The following is a 20267-nucleotide window of genomic DNA, read 5'->3' as shown; positions in this document are numbered from 1 at the left end:
ATAAAAACGAAATTGTCTCCAACTCAGTGGAATATGCAGAGATGTTGATACAAAAAAATTATTATGAATTCAATTATTTAACCACCTACAACATGAAAGTCCAATTAATTGACTATTTTTCCACTGTAGAATCTATAGAACAAGACCTCAATTTTGCATATTATTTCCCAACCATGAGGAACCCTCTCACATCACAATCTTGTATGTCTCCTAGTTAAGCTTGTGCGACACATATAAGGCAGGGTTTGGAGAAAAGTGGTAAGAACACAAATAAACTAGAATGTGTTACAACCCCACCTGGAGAAGTCACAGTTATAAAAACAAATTATTATACATACAAAATTTGTTCTACAAACAAGTTATTATGTAGAGACTCGCTCGATCAACTTAATATGGAGAAGCCATAGTTATACAAACAATTTATTATACAAACAAATATTGATCTACAAACAAATTATTATGCAGAGACTGGATTAAGCAACTCAATCTGGAGGAGCCACAGTTATAGAAACAATTATTATGCAAATAGAGATTGTTATACAAACAAATTATTATGCAGAGACTTGCTCGAGCAACTCAGTGGAATATGTAAAGACTATTATACAGACTAATTATTATGGTACTAAAACCCCATTTTTTTTTCAACCTAAGCCACAGAAGCCACTAGAAGCCACGAATTGAAGCCATAAATACTCCATACGTTCAGAGAAGGCAAACAAGTCACCAAAAAACCCAACGAGTGCATAAACCCCAATTTTTGTTTTTCAACCTAAGCCACAAAAGACACCAATTAAGCCACAAAAGCCATGATAGTTGTATTAGAGCTTTGGTTGTGAGCTAGTAAGGTTTGAATCTTATATTACTTATCTATGCTGAGGGACAATTGATGCACTAGAGTGGTAGTGAAATGATTTCTATTGCCTCTAGAAAGAAGCAACTACATGAGAGGGATAAACCTTGATGGCTGAAGCAAAGACAAGGTTGTGGTCTACGTAGTGTTGAAGGTGAAGAACTACCTATGAATATAGGTATGTGCATGATGATGGATAAAATTCCAAGGAATTTGCAACACCAAGACTGGTGGTAATGGAGGTATCCACAACTTATTCTCACAACTCTATTCATGCGCGTCACCAAGGTCAAGGTTTTATTTTTATTTTTTTGTATGGAATGAAGTAGGAACTATATCATGGTGGAAAACATTAACATGCAAGGTGACATGGGGTTTCATTGATAGAGTAGACCAAGTTCTACAATGGAGAGGACCAAGTTCCAAAGAGATTAAGTCATTGCCTTTGATATCAAGAATTTTTTTGGATTAGATTGAGATTGATCATGCTGATTCCCAATCCTATGTGGTTCCTCATGGATAGTGCATGTGAAACTGAGACAAATTCAACGATGTCAGGTTTTGATATGAGAAGGAAATAGTGATTGGTGCCACCAGAGTAGATAGAGAAAAACATGTCACAATGGTGTTTAGGCTTGTGAAAACCAAGGTGAATGAATCACATAGGAGGAGTGGTAGGTTGTGGTCATGCAAGCTACTTGTGAAATCATAAAGAAAGGGAAAATATGGCTAAACGAAAGGTGGTGACCAAGGATAAAGTATGGAGAGAAAAAGAAGAAGTGGGGGAGTAGTGAGGAGTGGTGTGAAAATGAACCTTGAATCCTAAGATTTATAGCTTAATGAAATGTTGCTACTAAGAAATTAGGATTTCACAAAAATAAGTTAATGGTTATTTGGATGGAATTGTGTAAGGTTAGTTTTGAGAGTTGGGTGGTTGAAAAATCACATGGATATGGAAAGTGCAAATGAGGTTGGAATGACCAGTCAAGGTGAGCTGAGCACAATTCATTGTTGGGTGGATGTTAAGGAGTACATGCAAATTATGGATTGACACAGGTTCAAGATATATAGTGAGAAAGGTCTCATAGCTACATGGGTAAAAGAAAATAGATTGAGTTGATTGTGGTGATGCCTAGCGAAGAAGTTAACATGGAGAGTTGCAATGATTAACACACTAGAGTGTTTAGTCTAAGTTGTAAGGCCTAGACACAAGTAGGACATATTCCTCAAGGTTTTTGTAAGACCTATTATTGAGGCATGCATGTTCAAGTTTGTAGCACATGGTGTCATCCCTCTCATTCATAGAGAGGATGGAGTGTCAAGTTGTGGAATGAACCACTTAAAAAGGTACAATAGTGGAAGGTGGATTTGTATGCTAATTTAAGATTAATTTGTTGTAAGATCTATTATTTATACATACATGTTGGAGTGTTGTGGCTCATGGAGTTATGTATGGAAGTTGTGGAATAGTCCACATGAATAGGTACGACGGTGTCAAGAATATTAGTATGTGAGCTTAAGGAGGGAATGTGAAATATATAATAAATTGGAGGATATAAAAACTTTTTATCCATGTATTAAAGTGGTTAGTAATTTTTTATATGAATACCAACAAAAATATTGAGACCATATTAACCTCAAATGAAACTTAAATAGAAAAGTGTTCGGGTAGTTAAGCTAAATATTGATTAAATGAAGCTTAAGTGGAAAGGTGTTAGGGTAGTTAGGTTATATAATGATTAACCGTTTAATATTGGCTATTTATGAAATTTAAGTTCCAAAACCCATAGTTGTACCTCTAATATTTTAAACTAATATAACTTATTGAAATGCTCTATGACTTCATTATAATTATGAAAATTATGTGAATGCCCGAGAGACTAACATAATAAAAATACATACAGAAAATTTTACTTACTGCTAATAATAAAAGGTATTGCCATTCTTAATGGATGACATATGAAAGCAACCACATATATTTTGTTTTTTTTTGGTATATCTATTATATCGTGTCCTTTTACACAACAATCTCGAGGATAATTTGTAATTGTTTCTATTATGTCGCTTTTTTATTTTTCCTCTTTCATTACAAAACACTCAGTCCTATTAGAAATCCACCTAATATGTCAATCATATTAGGGAACGTATTCTAATTTTATATCCAATGACTCTCCCATCCATTTTTATCTGAGCAATGCTTTTATTGAACATTTAGGAATCAGGAATCTGTTTCTGATGGCGTGGAGAAGAACCATGATAAACGAATAAACTTTTCAAAATGTCTTCATTTTTAAGCAAAGCCCGGGATAGAGATAAACATTAACTTTTAATGGAGAGCTGCCAAAATCGGAGCAAGCAAAGGCAGAAAGAAAATAGCATCCGAAGAGATATTGTTTTATTAAAGCAGGCTACAAAGTGATGTGATATATTGATCAACTGTAACAGAACTAATATCGCTAAAGTATTCGGTAAAGGATTTTTCAGATCAGATATACATTTTAGTACCAAGGTTACAGACAATAGGAGTTTCCCCTACATAGGGGCAAAGTTCCAACGGGATTATCATGGTTCCCCACTCCCTTATTCGACGAGATCTTGGCTTATGCAGTGACAACAGTTTCAATAGCCGCAGTTGCCCCTGTTGACTGTCGAACATTTTTGGAGCTCTCTGCATCTTCTTCCCATATCTCAGGCAAAGCTTCTCTAATGTTGTGAATACTTTCGAGGGCAAAATCCGCACCTTCTGTACGCACTGGAGTGCCCACCTATTGACAGTGAAATCTAATATTAATATTAGAAGAAGAGTGGACGACTTATAAAAGCATTTAGAACCAAATGGTCTTACCAATACAGTATGCAAGCCTTCACGCTTTCCTGCGGCTATATTCCGGGGACTGTCATCAAAAAAGATCTGCCAGAAAATGAAACAAGTTTAGAAAAACGGATGTTTTGTGGTATGAAATAAGGCCTAAAGTGATAACCATGTGATGAGGAAGTGTAAGGTTGCCGAGATGTTGTCCTCTTTTTCTAAGGATAAGTGGTTGAATGGACAGTATTTAAGATATGATTGCCCTATCAGGAATCTCTTTCGTGTTCAAATGCTGTCACAAAACTTTAATTTTATGCTTTAGCCCTGAGTATAATATTCTCTTCGTGGTTGCCTTGCATCAATGTAGAAAAGGAGATAAGTGGATGATTTATAAGACTACATTTCTGACCTCTTGAAATCTAGGGTAGTATATATTTTCAAACTATCATATAGTATAATTGGTTTGCGTGGTGTTTAGCGGGGAGAATGCTTTGTATCAATGTAGAAAAAGAGATAAGTGGACATTTGTAAGATTCACATATATTTTTAATTTTTTCTAATTTAGTGAAATCTGGACCGTATAATTTTTCAATATAACTCAATTAATTAGTTTATGTGGGCTTCAGTGACATTATACCATAAATTCATAAGATTAAGAACTATTTTTCAAAATATTAAATTATTCCAAAAACACTTTTGGTAAGTAGATTATTCTTCCATCCTACAACATTGAAATTCCCCATCTCACTTGTATTAAGTAAATTATTCTTCCATCCAACCACAATGAAATTCCCACTAAGCTCAACCTATTTCTAAAATGAAATAAATAACTTTTCAGATGACAATGAAATGTTTACGTTGGAAAATGTTTCTGGATTTGGATCCGATTTCTGACTAGATGACCAGTGTTTTGGGAAGACATAAATACTGGTCAAGTTGGGCCCAACAAAGTTAGTGCTCTTTAAATTTTTTCGAATATATCTAAATTATTAAAATCATATCAAGGTGGATATCAACAATGAAGCTTAATCGTAACAATCCTTAACATGGTTAAGGATTACATAATTATACATTCAAATACGATAACTTACCCTCAAACAATCCTTAACATGGTTACTGCATTACAAAAGTATACATTAAAATACAATAACTTACCTTCAAATACAATGGCAGTAGTAAGTTTTGACACCAATATATATCAAGCTTGCTATGCATGTTTATCATTAGTTTAATAAAAGAATAAATCACTCCATTTAGGAAAAATAAATTATATAACTGAAGGGAGATGGCTACGAAAGTTGATTAATCCCATACCGTTCTTTGTGGATCAGCCTTTGCAAGGCGAATAGCCTGTCTGATGGCCTCTTTTGATGGCTTGCAAACAACGGGAGTCTTCGGAATCACAGAATTAACAGCAGGTATATCCAAGTGATTATTGTTTGCAGTAGTTTGCGAAGGAGGATTAAGTGTCTCAAAGCATATTATGCCTTCAAAGCAATCTTCCAACCCCAGCCGCTTAAGGACCTTTGCGGCATGTACTTTGTCACCGTTTGTAAATATCTGTTTTACATGATAAACCGATAAGAAGTATCCTTTCAAGTTTCCCCTCAGGGCGCCTTCATCATGTATTACAATCATATGGAAAAATTGAAGGGAACCATTTCTACTTACAATTTTCCTCTGTGGCATGCTTAATAACAAATTCTTCAGTACAGGATCTGGTTTAAGATTTGCATATGGCAATCTTCCATGAACAAAACTGTATAAGAAATATTTGTTTTGAGTTAAGCACGACATTTTTTTCTGGCCAGAACCAATGAGTTGTATTCCAATCAAAGTAAAGAAAGAAAGGAAAATCATTGTAATTTTATTTAATTTTTGTAGGAACTTTTGATAGCTGTATAGTCAGGAACAAGAGATGAGATTTCTTAAATACCTGTGGTAATCGTCGTAGTCAAGTTCATAGCCTACCGCCTGCATAGATCAAACAATATGGTGAAAAAAACAATGAACTAATTAACATTGAAAAAATGGATCCCAATTCAAGAATCTCCAGTCATGATTTCACAGTTTTGGTCTCAATATTTCACAATAGGTCCAGTCTTGGCAGTGTGGTTACCGGTGGATCAATTCCAATCGGCTAGTCATAGAAAAGAAGCGAATAATTATGGAAAGTGTGTGTCCGACTCTCTGGAAAGTGGAATGTATTCAGCTTATCATTCTACTTTTAAGCTATTTGCTAACTCTATTACAGCTACATTATTCCAGAAGAGCTTAGCAGTCCACTAGAGAAGGACCCTAGTGTTGACATTGCCATGCTGATTTCCATCAAACGAAAAGGATTGAATTCTTACCCTGAGTCCAGCCATGGATGTACCATAAGTTGTATACAACTGTCTACACAAGTCTGGGATTCTGTTCTTTTCAATACCGAGCTTTTGATTCACAAAATCTGTCATACAACCAACCAGGCCGACGCAAAATTCAAACAACAGAAGTTCTCTCAGTGCCAAATCAGAAATCTTAATTGCATGTTCTCTAAGTGCCGACAGAAGTTCTCTCAGTGCCAAATCAGAAGGTCTTCCGAATATGAATATTAGTCCCCATCACCTTCATGTTGCAGAGCTCGAAGATGGATATTAAAAATAATCCATATAGGAACTTGGTATATGCAGCCTCAAGCTTGACATAGCTAAAACTAAAATCTAAAACTAATATTTGAATCGAACAAGATTACCTGCAATGTTTTTAGTGCATGCTAGAGCAAGTCCGGAACTCAAGGGATATAATGTGTCATCGAGATCTGAAATCAGAAACGAATACATGCAACAGTTGTTGATACCCACCGAAAATGGAGAAACGTAAAAAACAAAGAAAAAAGTGTGATGCTCACCAAACAGAAGGCAATCATATCGAGGCCTCTGGTCTTTCACGAGTCGATTCTCATCCCTCGCCATTATCGATCACTCTGCAATATACAGTCAACCATTCTCATTCTATTTGATTGAATTATATACATGACAAAGGCAACAAGGATATCGTACTACATAGTGAATGAATTAAAAGAAACTCAATACAAACGTAAGAACAATCCATTATGGTAACCTGTAAACAAGATCAATTGTATTGAATTTGGGAAGAGAAGAAGATACACAGCAGAATGCAATAGGTAGAGACTGGAAAAGAGAAGGCAATTGGTATTCTGCCAATAATATGGAAAAGAGAGAATGGAAAGCAGGTGCAAGGTATTGAGATTAAATGGAATAGAGCGGGTGTTGAAGGAGAAGGTTGGGTGCCTTAAATAGATCTCCAACGCCTCAGATTAAGTTATGCGGATAAACCTGAGTATTTACTAAGCATCCTGCTGCATGGCCACATCTCTTCAAATTCATTTGATGTCACCATTATGCGTCTCTACATTACTTTGTTATTTATTTGAACAGGATTCCTTTAACAAAACCTCAAAATGTGGGTGCAATGTAGATGACTTTTCTGTGGTGGTCCAGTTGAGAATACATCTCGACAGGCAGGAGGGAATTGGACTTTTGCCAGGGATTTGAACTTTTGCCAGAGATTTCGAAGCTGGAAAGGCATGTGAAAGCAATGGAGAATCTCAAAAAACAATTAAAAAAAATACATTTGAGTTGTCGCCAGGTAATACATAATTAGTACAACCACATAATATCCCAATCGTCCAACCAATAACATTTGAATTGTCCTCTCATTATGAGAATCATATTTCACATTATGTCAATCATATTTACCAATGTGATTGATATGTGGAAGGCTCATATAAAACACATCTACAATTATATTTACCAATATGATTTATATAAACTAATAAACATATATCCACCACTCATTAATATAATATTAATTATTACATTAAAAAATTGCTAATATACTAATAATTATACTTAAAACTATAATATAATTCACATATAACATAATAACATTTAGTTATTATTAATAATATATATTTATCATAAATAAATATTATATATTTATTAATATAATTCTCAATATATTTTATATATTTACTTTGAATATATTAGTAATATTAACTATATATGGAATATAACTATTACTTCTATATATATATATAATAGTAATATAATAATATAATAATATTTTAAATAATAATATACTATTTAATAATATAATATGTAAAAATAATATATTATAAAATTTAAACCCTAAGGTTTATTAATTCATGGGGTTTATTAATTTTTTTTTTTAAATATTGATCCCAAGATATTAATAACACCTATGAATTAATATTTTAAACCCAATGGATTAATAAACAAAGCGATTAAATTATAAACCCAAGGAATTCTTAATATCATAAACCAAAGCGACTAATAAAATCAAGTTTTTTATATTATAAAGCCATTGAATTAGTAAACCAAAAGGATAAATATTATAAACCTAAAGGATCAACAAACCTAAGGAATCAGTACTAAAAACACATGAAATTAATAATCCTAAAAATTAACATTTTAAACCCAGGGGCTTAATAAACACTAGGAATTAATATTTTAGACTTGAGGGATTAATAAACCCAAAGGATTTAATTATAAATCCAAAGAATTATAAACCCAAGGGATAAATATTATAAACCGAAGGTATTATAAACCCAAGTTATATAAACCATAAGATACATAAACCCAAGGTATATAAACTCTAAGATAAATTATATAAAACCTAAAATAAGCACGGTTGACCATGGTTGATTTTCATATTCAGACAATCTTTGTCGAAATGCGATGTTGTACCATGGCTGATTTTCATATTGAAACAATCTTTGTCACAATGCGAACCCTTAGATAAAAAATCCAAGGGATTGATATTATAACCCATGGGAATAAAAAAACCCAAGGGATTAATACTAAAAGCCCAAGGGATTATAAACCCAAGGGAATAATATTACACCCAAGGGATTAATATTATAAACTCAAGGTATATAAACGATAAGATAATTATTGTAAATGCAAGAATTATCATGGTTGACCATGGTTGATTTTCATATTGAGACAATCTTTGTGACAATGAGATGTTGCACCATGGTTCACCATGATTAATTTTCATATGCAGAAAATGTTTGTCACAATGCATAGTTGGACCATGGTTGATTTTCATATTGAGAAAATCTTTTTCACAATGTGATGTTGAACCATGGTTAACAATGGTTATTTATATTAGACCCCAAGGATTAATATTATAAAACCTATGAATATTATTAAACCCTAGGAATGAGAACCCTTAGATTAATAAACCCAAGGAATTAAGTGAATTAATACTAAAAACCAAAGGGATTATAAACCCAAAGGAATAATATTAAACCCAAGGGATAAATATTATAAACCAAAGGTATATAAACCCTAAGATAAATATTATAAACCCTAAAATAAACATGGTTGACCAAGGTTTACCATGGTTGATTTTCATATTGAGACAATCTTTGTTACAATGCGATGTTGGACCATGGTTGATTTTTATATTGAAACTATCTTTGTCACAGTGCGACCTTGGACCATAGTTGACCAATGCTGACCATGATTATAAACCCAAGGGTTTTATATTAAATAGTAAGATTAATATTATAGATCCTATGAATACTATTTTGTATTGAGACAATATTTGTTAGAATGTGACGTTGAACCATGGTTGATTTTCATATACAATCTTTGTCACAATACGACGTTACAATGTGGTTGATTTTCATATTGGGAAAATCTTTGTCACAATGTAACGTTGGACCATGATTAAAAACAAAGTGGATTTATATTAGACCGAAGGATTAATATTATAAACCCTATGAATAATATTATACCTTAGGAATAAGAACCCTTAGATTAATAAACTCAAGGGATTGACATTATAAACCTAAGGGAATCACAAAGCAAAATGATTAATACTAAAAACCCAAGGGATAAATATTATAAACCCTAAAATAAACATGGTTGACCATGCTTGATTTTCATAGTGAGACAATCCTTGTCACAATGCAACGTAGGATGATGGTCGACCATGTTTGACCATTATTTGCTGCCATATCGATACAATCTTTCTCACAATGTGACATTGGAATGTGGTTGACCAAGAATGATTTTCATATTGACAAAATCTTTTTCACCATGCAACATTGGACCATGGTTGACCATGATTGATTTTACACGATGCGACTGGGCATGATTGACTATGGTTGGGAAAGATTGTCAATGTCTCATGAAGATTGACCATTTTTTACCATGGTTCATTATGATTGACCACTGTTAACAAAAATTGATATTTTAAAGCAAAGGGAATAATAAGCAGAAGGAAATAAATACTAAAAAGCCAATGGATTATAAAACCTAGGGAATAACATTCAACTGAAGACAACAATATAAAACCAAGGTATATAAACCCTAAGGTAAATATTATAAACCCAAGGGAATAATAAACCAATTGAATTAATACTAAAAACTAAAGGGATTATAAACCCAAAGGAATAATATTAAACCCAAGGGATAGATATTATAAACCAAAGGTATATATTATAAACCTAAAATAAACATGGTTTACCATGGTTTATTTTCATATTGAGACAATCTTTGTCATAATGCATGTTGGACCATGGTTGACCATGGTTGATCTTAATATTGAAACAATATTCGTCACAATGCGACGTTGGACCATAGTTGACCATTGTTGGCAACGCTTGATTTTCATATTGAGACAATCTTTGTCACAATGTGGCATTAGAACATGGTTGACCATGATTATAAACCCAAGTGATTTATATTAAATAGTAGGATTAATATTATAGTTCCTATGAATAATATTTCATATTGAGATAATATTTGGCATAATGCGACGTTAAACCATGGTTGACCATGCTTGATTTTCATATAGAGACAATATTTGTCACAGTGCAATGATGACCATGATTGATTTACATATGGAGACAAACTTTCTCACAATGCAACATTGGGCCATGATTGAATTCATAGTGAGAAAATATTTTTCACAATGTGACCTTGGACCATGGTCGACCATGATTATAAACCAAGGGGATTTATATTAGACCCATGGATTAATATTATAAACCCTATGAACAATATTATACCTTAGTAATATGAACCCTTAGATTAATAAACCCAAGGGAATAATAAACCAAAAGGATTAATACTAAAAACCCAAAGGATTATAAACCCAAGGGATAAGTATTATAAACCTAAAGAGAAATATTATAAACCCTAAAATAAACATGGTTGACCATGGCTTACCATGGTTGATTTTCATATTGAGACAATCCTTGTCACAATGCGACGTAGGATGATGGTCGACCATGTTTGACCATTATTGATTGTCATATCAACGCAATGTTTGTCACAATGCAACCTTGGAATATGGCTGACCAAGGCTAATTTTCATATTGACAGAATATTTGTCACAATGCTATGTTGGACCATGGTTGATCATGATTGATTTCACACAACACAAAAGGGCATGGTTGATCATGGTTAGCCAAGATTGAAAATCGATGAAGAAGATTTACCTTTGTTGACCATGGTTGACCATGATTGGCCATGGTTCAAAAAGATTGATATTTTAAAGAAAGGTGAACAACAAACACAAGGTAATAATACTAAAAATCCAATGGATTATAAACCCTAGGGAATAACATTCAACCAAAGACAACAATATAAATCCAAGGTATATAAACCTTAAGATAAATATTATAAACTCAAGGGAATAATAAATAAAAGGAATTAATACTAAAAAATAAAGGGATTATAAACCCAAAGGAATAATATAAAACCCATATAATACATATTATAAAACCAATATATATAAACCCTAAGATAAATATTATAAACCGTAAAATAAACATGGTTTACAATGGTTGATTTTCATATTGAGACAATATTTTTCAAAATTTGACATTGGACCATGGTTGAACATGGTTGACCATGGTTGATTTTCATATTGAAACAATCTTTGTCACAATGCGATGTTGGACCATAGTTGACCATGGCTGAAAAATCGTGATTTTCATATTGCGACAATATTTGTCACAATGTGGCATTAGAACTTTGTTGACCATGATTATAAATGGAGGGGATTTATATTAAATAGTAGGATTAATATTATAGTTCCTATGAATAATATTTCATATTGAGATAATTTTTGTCATAATGCGACATTGAACCATGGTTGACCATGCTTGATTTTCGTAAAGAGACAATATTTGTCATAGTATAATACTGACCATGATTGATTTACCACAGAGGATTTGGACATTTTCCATGCATTTGAGCTTTTGCCAGAGATTTGGAATCTGGAAAGGCATGTGAAAGCAAGGGAGAATCCCCAAAAAGAATTTGATTTGTCACTAGGTAATACATAATTATTGAGAACCATTCACTCCTACTTGTCCATTCTTCACGACGGTGAGAATGAGGTTGGGTCCATGGAGATTTTGGAAATGGACTCTCTGCACGATCACATCCTTGCAGATACCAATAGAGAAAATCTCTTATTGTCATTGAGGTTCCGAATTTGTTAAAGTGCTATCATAGTTGCCCAGTGGAGCATTATTCCACTCTAGGAGTAGAACACCATTATATGTCTTTGTCGTTTGAAGAGAATAAGTGCCCTCTAGAAAACACTAGGGGACAATTTCTCATTCGAAATGGGATTTTCTTAATGTAGGCCACCTTCTTTATTTTGGTTTTCTATAGATCTCAATAATGATACAATATATGAAGTATGAAGTAATAAAGATCTCAAAGAATGACATAATATATGAAGAATTAAGTAATAAAGATGATGTATATTTTATCCTTCTAGATTACATTATTTTTAGATCAATAATCTTTTTACATCTCTCCCGGGATTTGTCTAAAATTTCCCTTTTCCATAAAGAAAAACACCTTTTTTCATTGATAAATAAAAGCAGTTACATATTCAAAGTTTTGGTGTCCACAAGAATAGTAGGATTATTATTATAGTTCTAATGAATAATATTTCATATTGAGATAATATTTGTCATAATGCGACATTGAACCATGGTTGACCATGCTTGATTTTCATAAAGAGAAAATATTTGTCACAGTGCAATACTGACCATGATTGATTTTCCACAGAGGATTTGGACATTTTCCATGCATTTGAACTTTTCCCAGAGATTTGGGATCTGGAAAGGCATGTGAAAGAAAGGGAGAATCCACAAAAAGCATTTGAGTTGTCACTAGGTAATACATAATTATTGAGAACCATTCCCTCCTACTTGTCCAATCTTCACCATGGTGAGAATGAGGTTGGGTTTATGGAGATTTTGGAAATGGAATCTTTGCACGATCACATCCTTGAAGATACCAATAGAGAAAATCTCTTATTGTTGTTGAGGTTCCAAATTTGTTAAAGAACTATCATAGTTGCCCAATGGAGCATTATTCCACTCTAGGAGTAGAACACCATTATATGTCTCTGTCATTTGAAGAGAATAAATGCCCTATGGAAAACGCCAGGGGACAATTTCTCATTCGAAATGGGATTTTGTTAACGTAGACAACCATCTTTATTTTGGTTTTATATAGATCTCATAGAATGATACAATATATGAAGTATTAAGTAATAAAGATCTCAAAGATTGATATAATATATGAAGAATTAAGTAACAAAGAAGATGTATATTTTATCCTTCTAGATTACATTCTTTTTAGATAAATACTCTTTTTACATCTCTCCCGGGATTTGTCTAAAATTTCCCTTTTCATAAAGAAAAACACCTTTTTCATTAATAAATAAAAGGAGTTACATATTCAAAGTTCCGGTGTCCACAAGAATAGAAGATATCTATGGACCATGCAAGTGCCATATATAATCACCATACCTAAGATCGTCATAGAGAGAAGAAAGAAAAATCGAGGGATAACAATCATATGGGACCTATGCCAGGGAGAATCCCAAAGATAGCTAATAGAAGCACCTTTTACAACTAGAGATGCATAAAATATCTTAATCCGAGAAACAATGGTAGAGATAGAACAACTCCATTAATCCAACGAGCAAAGGTTATTCCAATAGAACAAAGGCTCAAAAAGACAAAGGACATAAAAAGAGATAGAGGGGGAGCTATAAGGTGATTTGACCCAAATTTGAGATGAATTCCTCGAAGTGGATTGAGCCCGGGGGTGCAAAGAAACCACTTTTTGACAAAATATCTGCATCCTAGTTTTGTTTAAAAACAAGGCTCTCATTCTCTGTTGCTAGGAGAGAAGGGACAAATATTGAAGCTTGCAATGGTTGTTGGCCCAGTCAATTATAACTTTGGAGTCCCAAAAATTTTCAATTTTTGACAGATTGATCCATGAGGCATAGAATAGAGAGGACGATAATGCCAGAAGCTCAATTGTAGTACTCATTCCCTTACCACCAAACTAGAAGAATTTGTAGTGGTGAACAAGATTCGGGAATATGATCATACCACAGCTGCAAAGCCCAAAGGAGATCACTCCATCGAAGAAGAAAACTCGAAAGTAGGTCCAGAGGTTGATAGAATAGTGGGAGGGGTGACCACGAGGCGATGAGAAGTGAGGGGCTCAAGTTAAAATTCTTTAAAGTAAACCATAATCAAGGAGTTGATTTTGTGAATAGTTGGCTAAACAAATTCAAAGATAAGGGCATTATAGGCTCTCCAGATGCCCCACAAGAGAAAGAAAGGAAGGGTTCTGAGGGATTTATGCACAACAAACCAATAATAGAGCTATTCAGGGATGTGATTCTAGTCTAGGGAAGGAGAGGAGTCCAGGAGACAAAGCACTTCTAGCCAAACCGATCTAGAGAAAGGGCACTGCAGGAAGAGGTGAGAGACCTCCTATCCATGATCCCTGCAAAGGAAACATTGTCTAGTGCCCAAGAAAACCCTCTTAGTGAGGTGACCCCACATCAATATTTTATTATGTGCCACCAACCATATAAAGAATTTGAGCTTTAGTGGCACCCACCATCACCAAGATCTGGGGAACCATGTCAAGAATGGGGCCAACATCAATTACTAATCAATGATCTGGTAGGCTTATTCAACAATAAGTTGACCTTTGTGTGTGCATCCCTTCCAACTTAGTTTTTCCTCCTCATGGGAGAATGATCCCAGATAGTTGTAGATTGAGGATATACTCTGTCCCTTCAGAGTAAAGATGTGCTGAGTTGTTTAGTGATTGGAAATCTATCCAAGGCGTTGTAGAGGGACATGCTTCAAAAATGACTGTTATGTCTTTGAGCACTTGGATATTCACACTTTGAATAAAATAAACCAAAGGAAAAGAGTTTGTGTGAGGACCTTCCATACCAGAAAAGATGTCAAGGCCGATTTTTGCAGCGGATCTGTTGTCAATGCTCCAAGAAAAATTAGCAAGGAACCAATGTTTCGAAAGGAGAAAACTTCACCATGAATGAGATATCATTGCCAACACATGAGCAGCATCACTAATCCACCTCACTAGGTCCTTGTTTTTGAGATATTCTTCTTTGATGATCTTGCCCCAAATACCATCACCAATGAAAACCCTATAAAGGTTCTTTAGAAGAAGAGCTCGATTGAATATGTCCATGTTTTTTATGCCCCAACCACTAGCCTCAACTGGTCTAGTGAGTGCTTCTAGTCTAATATGATGTATTTTTCATCAACACCTCTTGATCCAGCCCAAAGGAACTGGGAAAAAATGTTGTTGATCTTATGGATGAAACCCTTGGAGATTTTATAAATGTGCATCCAATATATTTAAGTTCTTTGCAATATTGATTTAATGAGAATGAGCCTTCCACCTAAGGAAATCCATTTGTGGGACCAAGTGTGCAGTCACTTCTCTACTTTATCAATCATCCAGGATTAGTCGTTGATCCCATATCCCAACGATTTTAGGCCAAAACCCCATATATATAAAGTCCCTATTCATTGGAATGGAATGTACACAAACATTGTTACAATCTCTTGCATGTTATGCTCCTCATGGTCCAGCCATATCAATACAAATTTATCTTTGGTCATGACTAGACCCGTGACTTATCCAAAGTTAAAGAGAATGTCATGCAACACCCTGAGATTAAAATGTTTGATGTAATATTGTAGCTCGAGATTATGCCTTGGGTCCTTGTTGCAATAATACCTCTCCTCGAACGTCTAATAAGAAAAAGGAAAAGAAGTGGAGAGATGACACAACCTTGTCGAGGTCCTCTTGATGCGATGAAGAAATCAATGGCACTACCATTGATCAGGATGGAAAAAATTGTTGAAGTGATGGAAGCCTTTATCCAATCTATCATGAATGGTCCAAAGCCAATATTTGAGAGGATAATCCATAAGAATTCCCAATCTACACAACCAAAATATTTTGGGAAGTCGATTTTCATGAGACAATGATCAATTTTTCAAACTTTGATGGAGTGAATGCACTCTTGTGTAATTCCCAGTACATCATGTATCTGACGCTTCTCAAGTTAGACAAATTGTTTGATAGATATGAATCTAGAAAGCATTAGTTTGATCCCGATGAAAATTGTCTTAGAAATAATTTTATAAATCGAGCTACAAAGAGAGATCGAATGAAACTATGATAAGGAGGTCGGGTCCATTGACTTTGGGATTAGAGAAATACAAGCTGCATTCACTACCCCAAAGACCCAATCAAGACTTCTAGAATCCTCCGCTAAATATGTGATTTTATCTATCATAATGTCTTGAGAGTTAAGGAATATAAGGAATAGTTCAATAGCCCATCCATTAAGACCAAGGATCTTACCCCTGGTCATCGCGTTGAGAGTCAGGAGTATTTTTTCTTTGTCAACTAGACATTCCAACAGGGCACAAGTCCCTTGATCAACCATTTAAGAGTATATGGAATTGAAGTCCATATAATTGTGTGTGGTTGGAGCATTTCTCATTCTCAAGGAGGATTGAAAATATTTGTGTGCTTCATTTTGTATCTCATTTTGTTGATATATTATTTCCCCAGCTTCATTTTTAATTTTCCATATTGATTTTTTCTGTAGATTCATAGAAGTCTTCTCGTGAAAATATGCGGTGTTCTTGTTCCCTTCGTCGACCCATATTTGTCTACTTTTCTGTTTTCATTCCTTAGCTTGACACAATAACATTTCCCTTTTTTCTCTGTCCAAGTTTGCTAACTTCTGTTTGGAAGCCTCCGAGAAGTAGCCAACAAAAAGAGGATATTTGAGAAGTTTGATTTGAGCATCTATTTGAATAATTTCTCTAATCTTGGTGAAATTTTGTTGGTGTACCCAACTTCGACCACCTATTTAGGCTTTTTTAGCTTGTGACTGAGATTATCCATGGTTGAATTTCCAATGGTTTGATTGTATTTTGTCCATAATTCACGGACCAAATTGGTAAATCCATGTTCTTTCACCCAAAAGTGATTAAATTTGAATGGAGAGGGCTTCCCTTTCACTATGTTTGTCTAGACCAAGATTAGAAAGTGATCCAAGATCAGGGAAGGAATAATGCATGAGATCAAGTTAATAAGGCGATTAGCTAGACCATTCTTCACCAAGAAACACTCAAGTATTTTTGAAATTTCTTGTGTTCCCCATTTGTCGTTCCTCCATATCAGGCCAACTGTACCAGGCCTGATGTCTGTGAAACAATTCTAAGAGAAAAAAATCCTTGAAGTGAATTACACGTGTTTCTAGTATGCTTTATTCTCCACAGACCTCTGATTTCGCGAGAATGAGGTTCAAATCACCTGCTGGAATCATGGAGTCCAAATCCAATATACCACTATTTTTAACTTGTTTCCAATGTTCCTTCTGGTTTTGGTACGGGGCGTTGACATTGATAATATTAATTTTGGTATGGATTCCAATACGAAATCCAGAGAGGAGAATTCCCATTGTGGATTTATAGGCCTTGAAATAGAAAATATTAGGATTCCATTGTGCAATAGAGCCTCCAGACATTCCAGAAGGACTAGTGGTACAAACATGCCAATTGGGGTGTAATTGAAGAAGAAGTTTGCATGATTTTTCCTTACTGAGCATTGTCTCCTATAGAAAATAATATTCGGATTATGTATCAGAAGAATGTTTTTGAGGGATATCCCTTTTTGGACTAGACCTAGTCCCTAAATGTTAAGGGACATTATGATCATTCTGGGTACGACTGCTCAGGTGTCATCTCTCTAAGGTCTCGGGGCACAAAAATGGAAAAATCAAGATGCCTAACCTTGATGGATGTGGAATCAGGGGATGTTGGGTCCCTATAATACTAGTGATTACCCCATTACTATTGTAGTTATTCCCCTTATTTATATTGTTGTGCCCCTATTACCCCCATATTGTTATTTCTGTGCCCCATAGAATCCCTCTATTGTTATTTATGTGGCTTTATATTATTATTGTTAGGTCGGCTGGATTATATTGTGACTCCTTAGACTCCTATATATAGAAAGGAGGTTTTGTCATTTGTATCATCCAAGAATTGTTCATTTGTGTAATGTAAAGGAGGTTGCCCCCTCGAAGAGGCTGAATTCTAAGGCGTTGATCTATCTTTTCTATCTTTTCTTGAGCTGGTTACATAACATTTGGTATCAGAGCTTTGGATTCTAGGGTTTCGCTGCTCCAAACAGGTCATCGTGGAATTTTCGCTATAACGTTTTTTTCTGTGATGTTTCAGAAGTCGCAAAAAAAACCCATTTGAGAAGAAATCACGCTGAACCTTGGGTCCGAATGTCAGAGCGTTTTGCGCGATATTTGCGAAGATATGATCTGAGGAAGTTGGTCTTTTTGCAGACTCCTGAATTACATTCAAAACAGGTGACCTGGGGAAAATCGTCATAACTTTCTCTCTGGGGATCAGATTGAAATTTTGTAAGACGGTATAGAAAGAGGACGGACTGTAGTTTCTTGTGTGTGAGTTTCAGATTCAAAGGTTGAAACAGTGACTCGTGGCACGTCGTACAAGTTCTCTCTACTGAACCAGTCTAAAAGCAAGTCACTGTGGGAGATTTCACATAACTCTTCCTTGGAGAATCCAATTTGGCTCAGACTTATGGCATTGAAAAGAGGACGCAGAAGGCTACTACAAGTAGCAATTTTAGAACTGGATGATCCAAAATTACGGAGATACATCAGATTCAATATCAGGCTTCTATAAAGTGAAAAAAGGTGTGTAGTTTTTTTTTTTTAATTTTTATGTAAGCTTGGTTTAACGGAATTCAAAGGGCATAGTAAAGCATTATTATCGGTAACTGATGCCCCGAGGAAAGAAAATGCAAACACCTAGTAAGGAACCTGAAAGCTCTAGCATGACTCATGAAGAAGAGGAAGAAATGCTACATGATATATCAAAATTACAAGAACAAGTGCAACAAATGTCACGCTCACAAAAGCTAACAGAAGCTAAGATAAGTGGCGTGGAATGTAAGATAAATGGTGTGGAATCTAAGATAAAGGGCATGGAAGATAAGATGGAGGATTTGATGGCAAATTTGAAGATAGATTTGAAGACAGACATGGAAGAATTGAAGAAGTTGCTACAAGAAAGGGTCACTAATGGTGAAAAGGTAGTAAAGGAAACTCATGATGAGAACAAAAGAAATGTTAATCATGATTCCATAGACACTAATGTTGGATCGAAGAATCACCATATTCCAAAAATCGATATGAGGAAGTTTGATGGCAAGGATCCCGCCACATGGATATTACAAATGGAGCAATTCTTCGATCTCAATAATGTGCAAAACGCACAAAAGGTACGTATGGCAACTGTATATTTGGAACCAAATCAGTTTGTATGGTATCAATGGCTTTGCTCTCGTAAACAATTTATCACTTGGGCAATTTTTACGGAAGAATTGATAGCACATTATGAAGATACAAAAAGAAACACTTTTTTTAGCCAATTGATAAGTCTCAAACAAAAGGGTTCAGTAATGGAGCACATTGAGGAGTTCCAAAAATTGAACATAAGGGTAAAAGATATTCCAGAGGAGCATAGGATTGATGTGTTCATAGGGTCTTTAAAGGATAATATCCAACATGATGTTCGCCTTTGGGAACCTGATTCATTAGAGAAGGCATTCAGGTTAGCAAGAAAAATGGAAAGCAAAATTATGGCAACCAGGAAGCATACCACTCACAACTATAAAGATGGAAGTGTTGTTGCCCCTAGTCTTCCACAACCTATAAGGTTGACACCACAACAATTGGAAGAAAAAAGAGCAAAAGGGCTTTGTTACAGTTGTGATAGCAAATACACTAAAGGTCATAAGTGTGCTGAGAAGAAATTATTCTACATAGATTGTGAAGAGGAAGAAGAAAAGGAGCAAGAAAGGTCAAAAGAAGAAGATATACTCCAGGAACAAAGCCTAGATGAAGAACAAATAAATCCGACCATATCTTGTAATGCATTGGCGGGAATTACCACTCCTCAAACCATCAAGATAGAAGGACAAATCAAGAAGAAAAAGGTAATAGTGTTGATTGATTCAGGAAGCACCCACAATTTTATTCATTGTAGGGTAGCAAAAGAATTGAATTGCTTCCTATATCCAGCACCAGAGTGTCAAGTGATGATTGCAAATGGAGGAACAATAAATT

General features: G+C 34.7%; 1 protein-coding gene across 3 annotated transcripts in view; it reads right to left on the bottom strand.

Moving 5' to 3' along the window:
• Positions 1-3223: 3223 nt before the first annotated feature.
• Positions 3224-20267, bottom strand: part of LOC149150900 (uncharacterized protein C24B11.05-like) — a 37397-nt gene continuing 20353 nt past the window's right edge. The window contains exons 1-9 of one of the 3 annotated variants that reach the window (XM_089437791.1): positions 7001-7040; positions 6553-6627; positions 6397-6462; positions 6014-6111; positions 5596-5633; positions 5331-5418; positions 4974-5219; positions 3696-3761; positions 3224-3615 (exon numbers count right to left, since the gene is read on the bottom strand). In XM_089437791.1, the coding sequence (XP_089293917.1) occupies positions 3451-3615; positions 3696-3761; positions 4974-5219; positions 5331-5418; positions 5596-5633; positions 6014-6111; positions 6397-6462; positions 6553-6616 (831 nt within the window). In that variant the 5' untranslated portion in view covers positions 6617-6627; positions 7001-7040 and the 3' untranslated portion in view covers positions 3224-3450. Of the gene's footprint in view, positions 3616-3695; positions 3762-4973; positions 5220-5330; positions 5419-5595; positions 5634-6013; positions 6112-6396; positions 6463-6552; positions 6628-6764; positions 6953-7000; positions 7041-20267 lie in introns of those variants that run through there. The other 2 variants (XM_089437789.1, XM_089437790.1) reach the window with 2 other exon arrangements.

This window comes from Pinus tabuliformis, chromosome 9, assembly GCF_031772625.1.
Source record: "Pinus tabuliformis cultivar Carrire ecotype Pingquan chromosome 9, CPIR1, whole genome shotgun sequence".
NCBI classification, from domain to species: Eukaryota; Viridiplantae; Streptophyta; class Pinopsida; order Pinales; family Pinaceae; genus Pinus; species Pinus tabuliformis.
The sequence above is the reverse complement of the archived record's forward strand: the minus strand, read 5'-3'. Positions and strand labels throughout refer to the sequence as shown.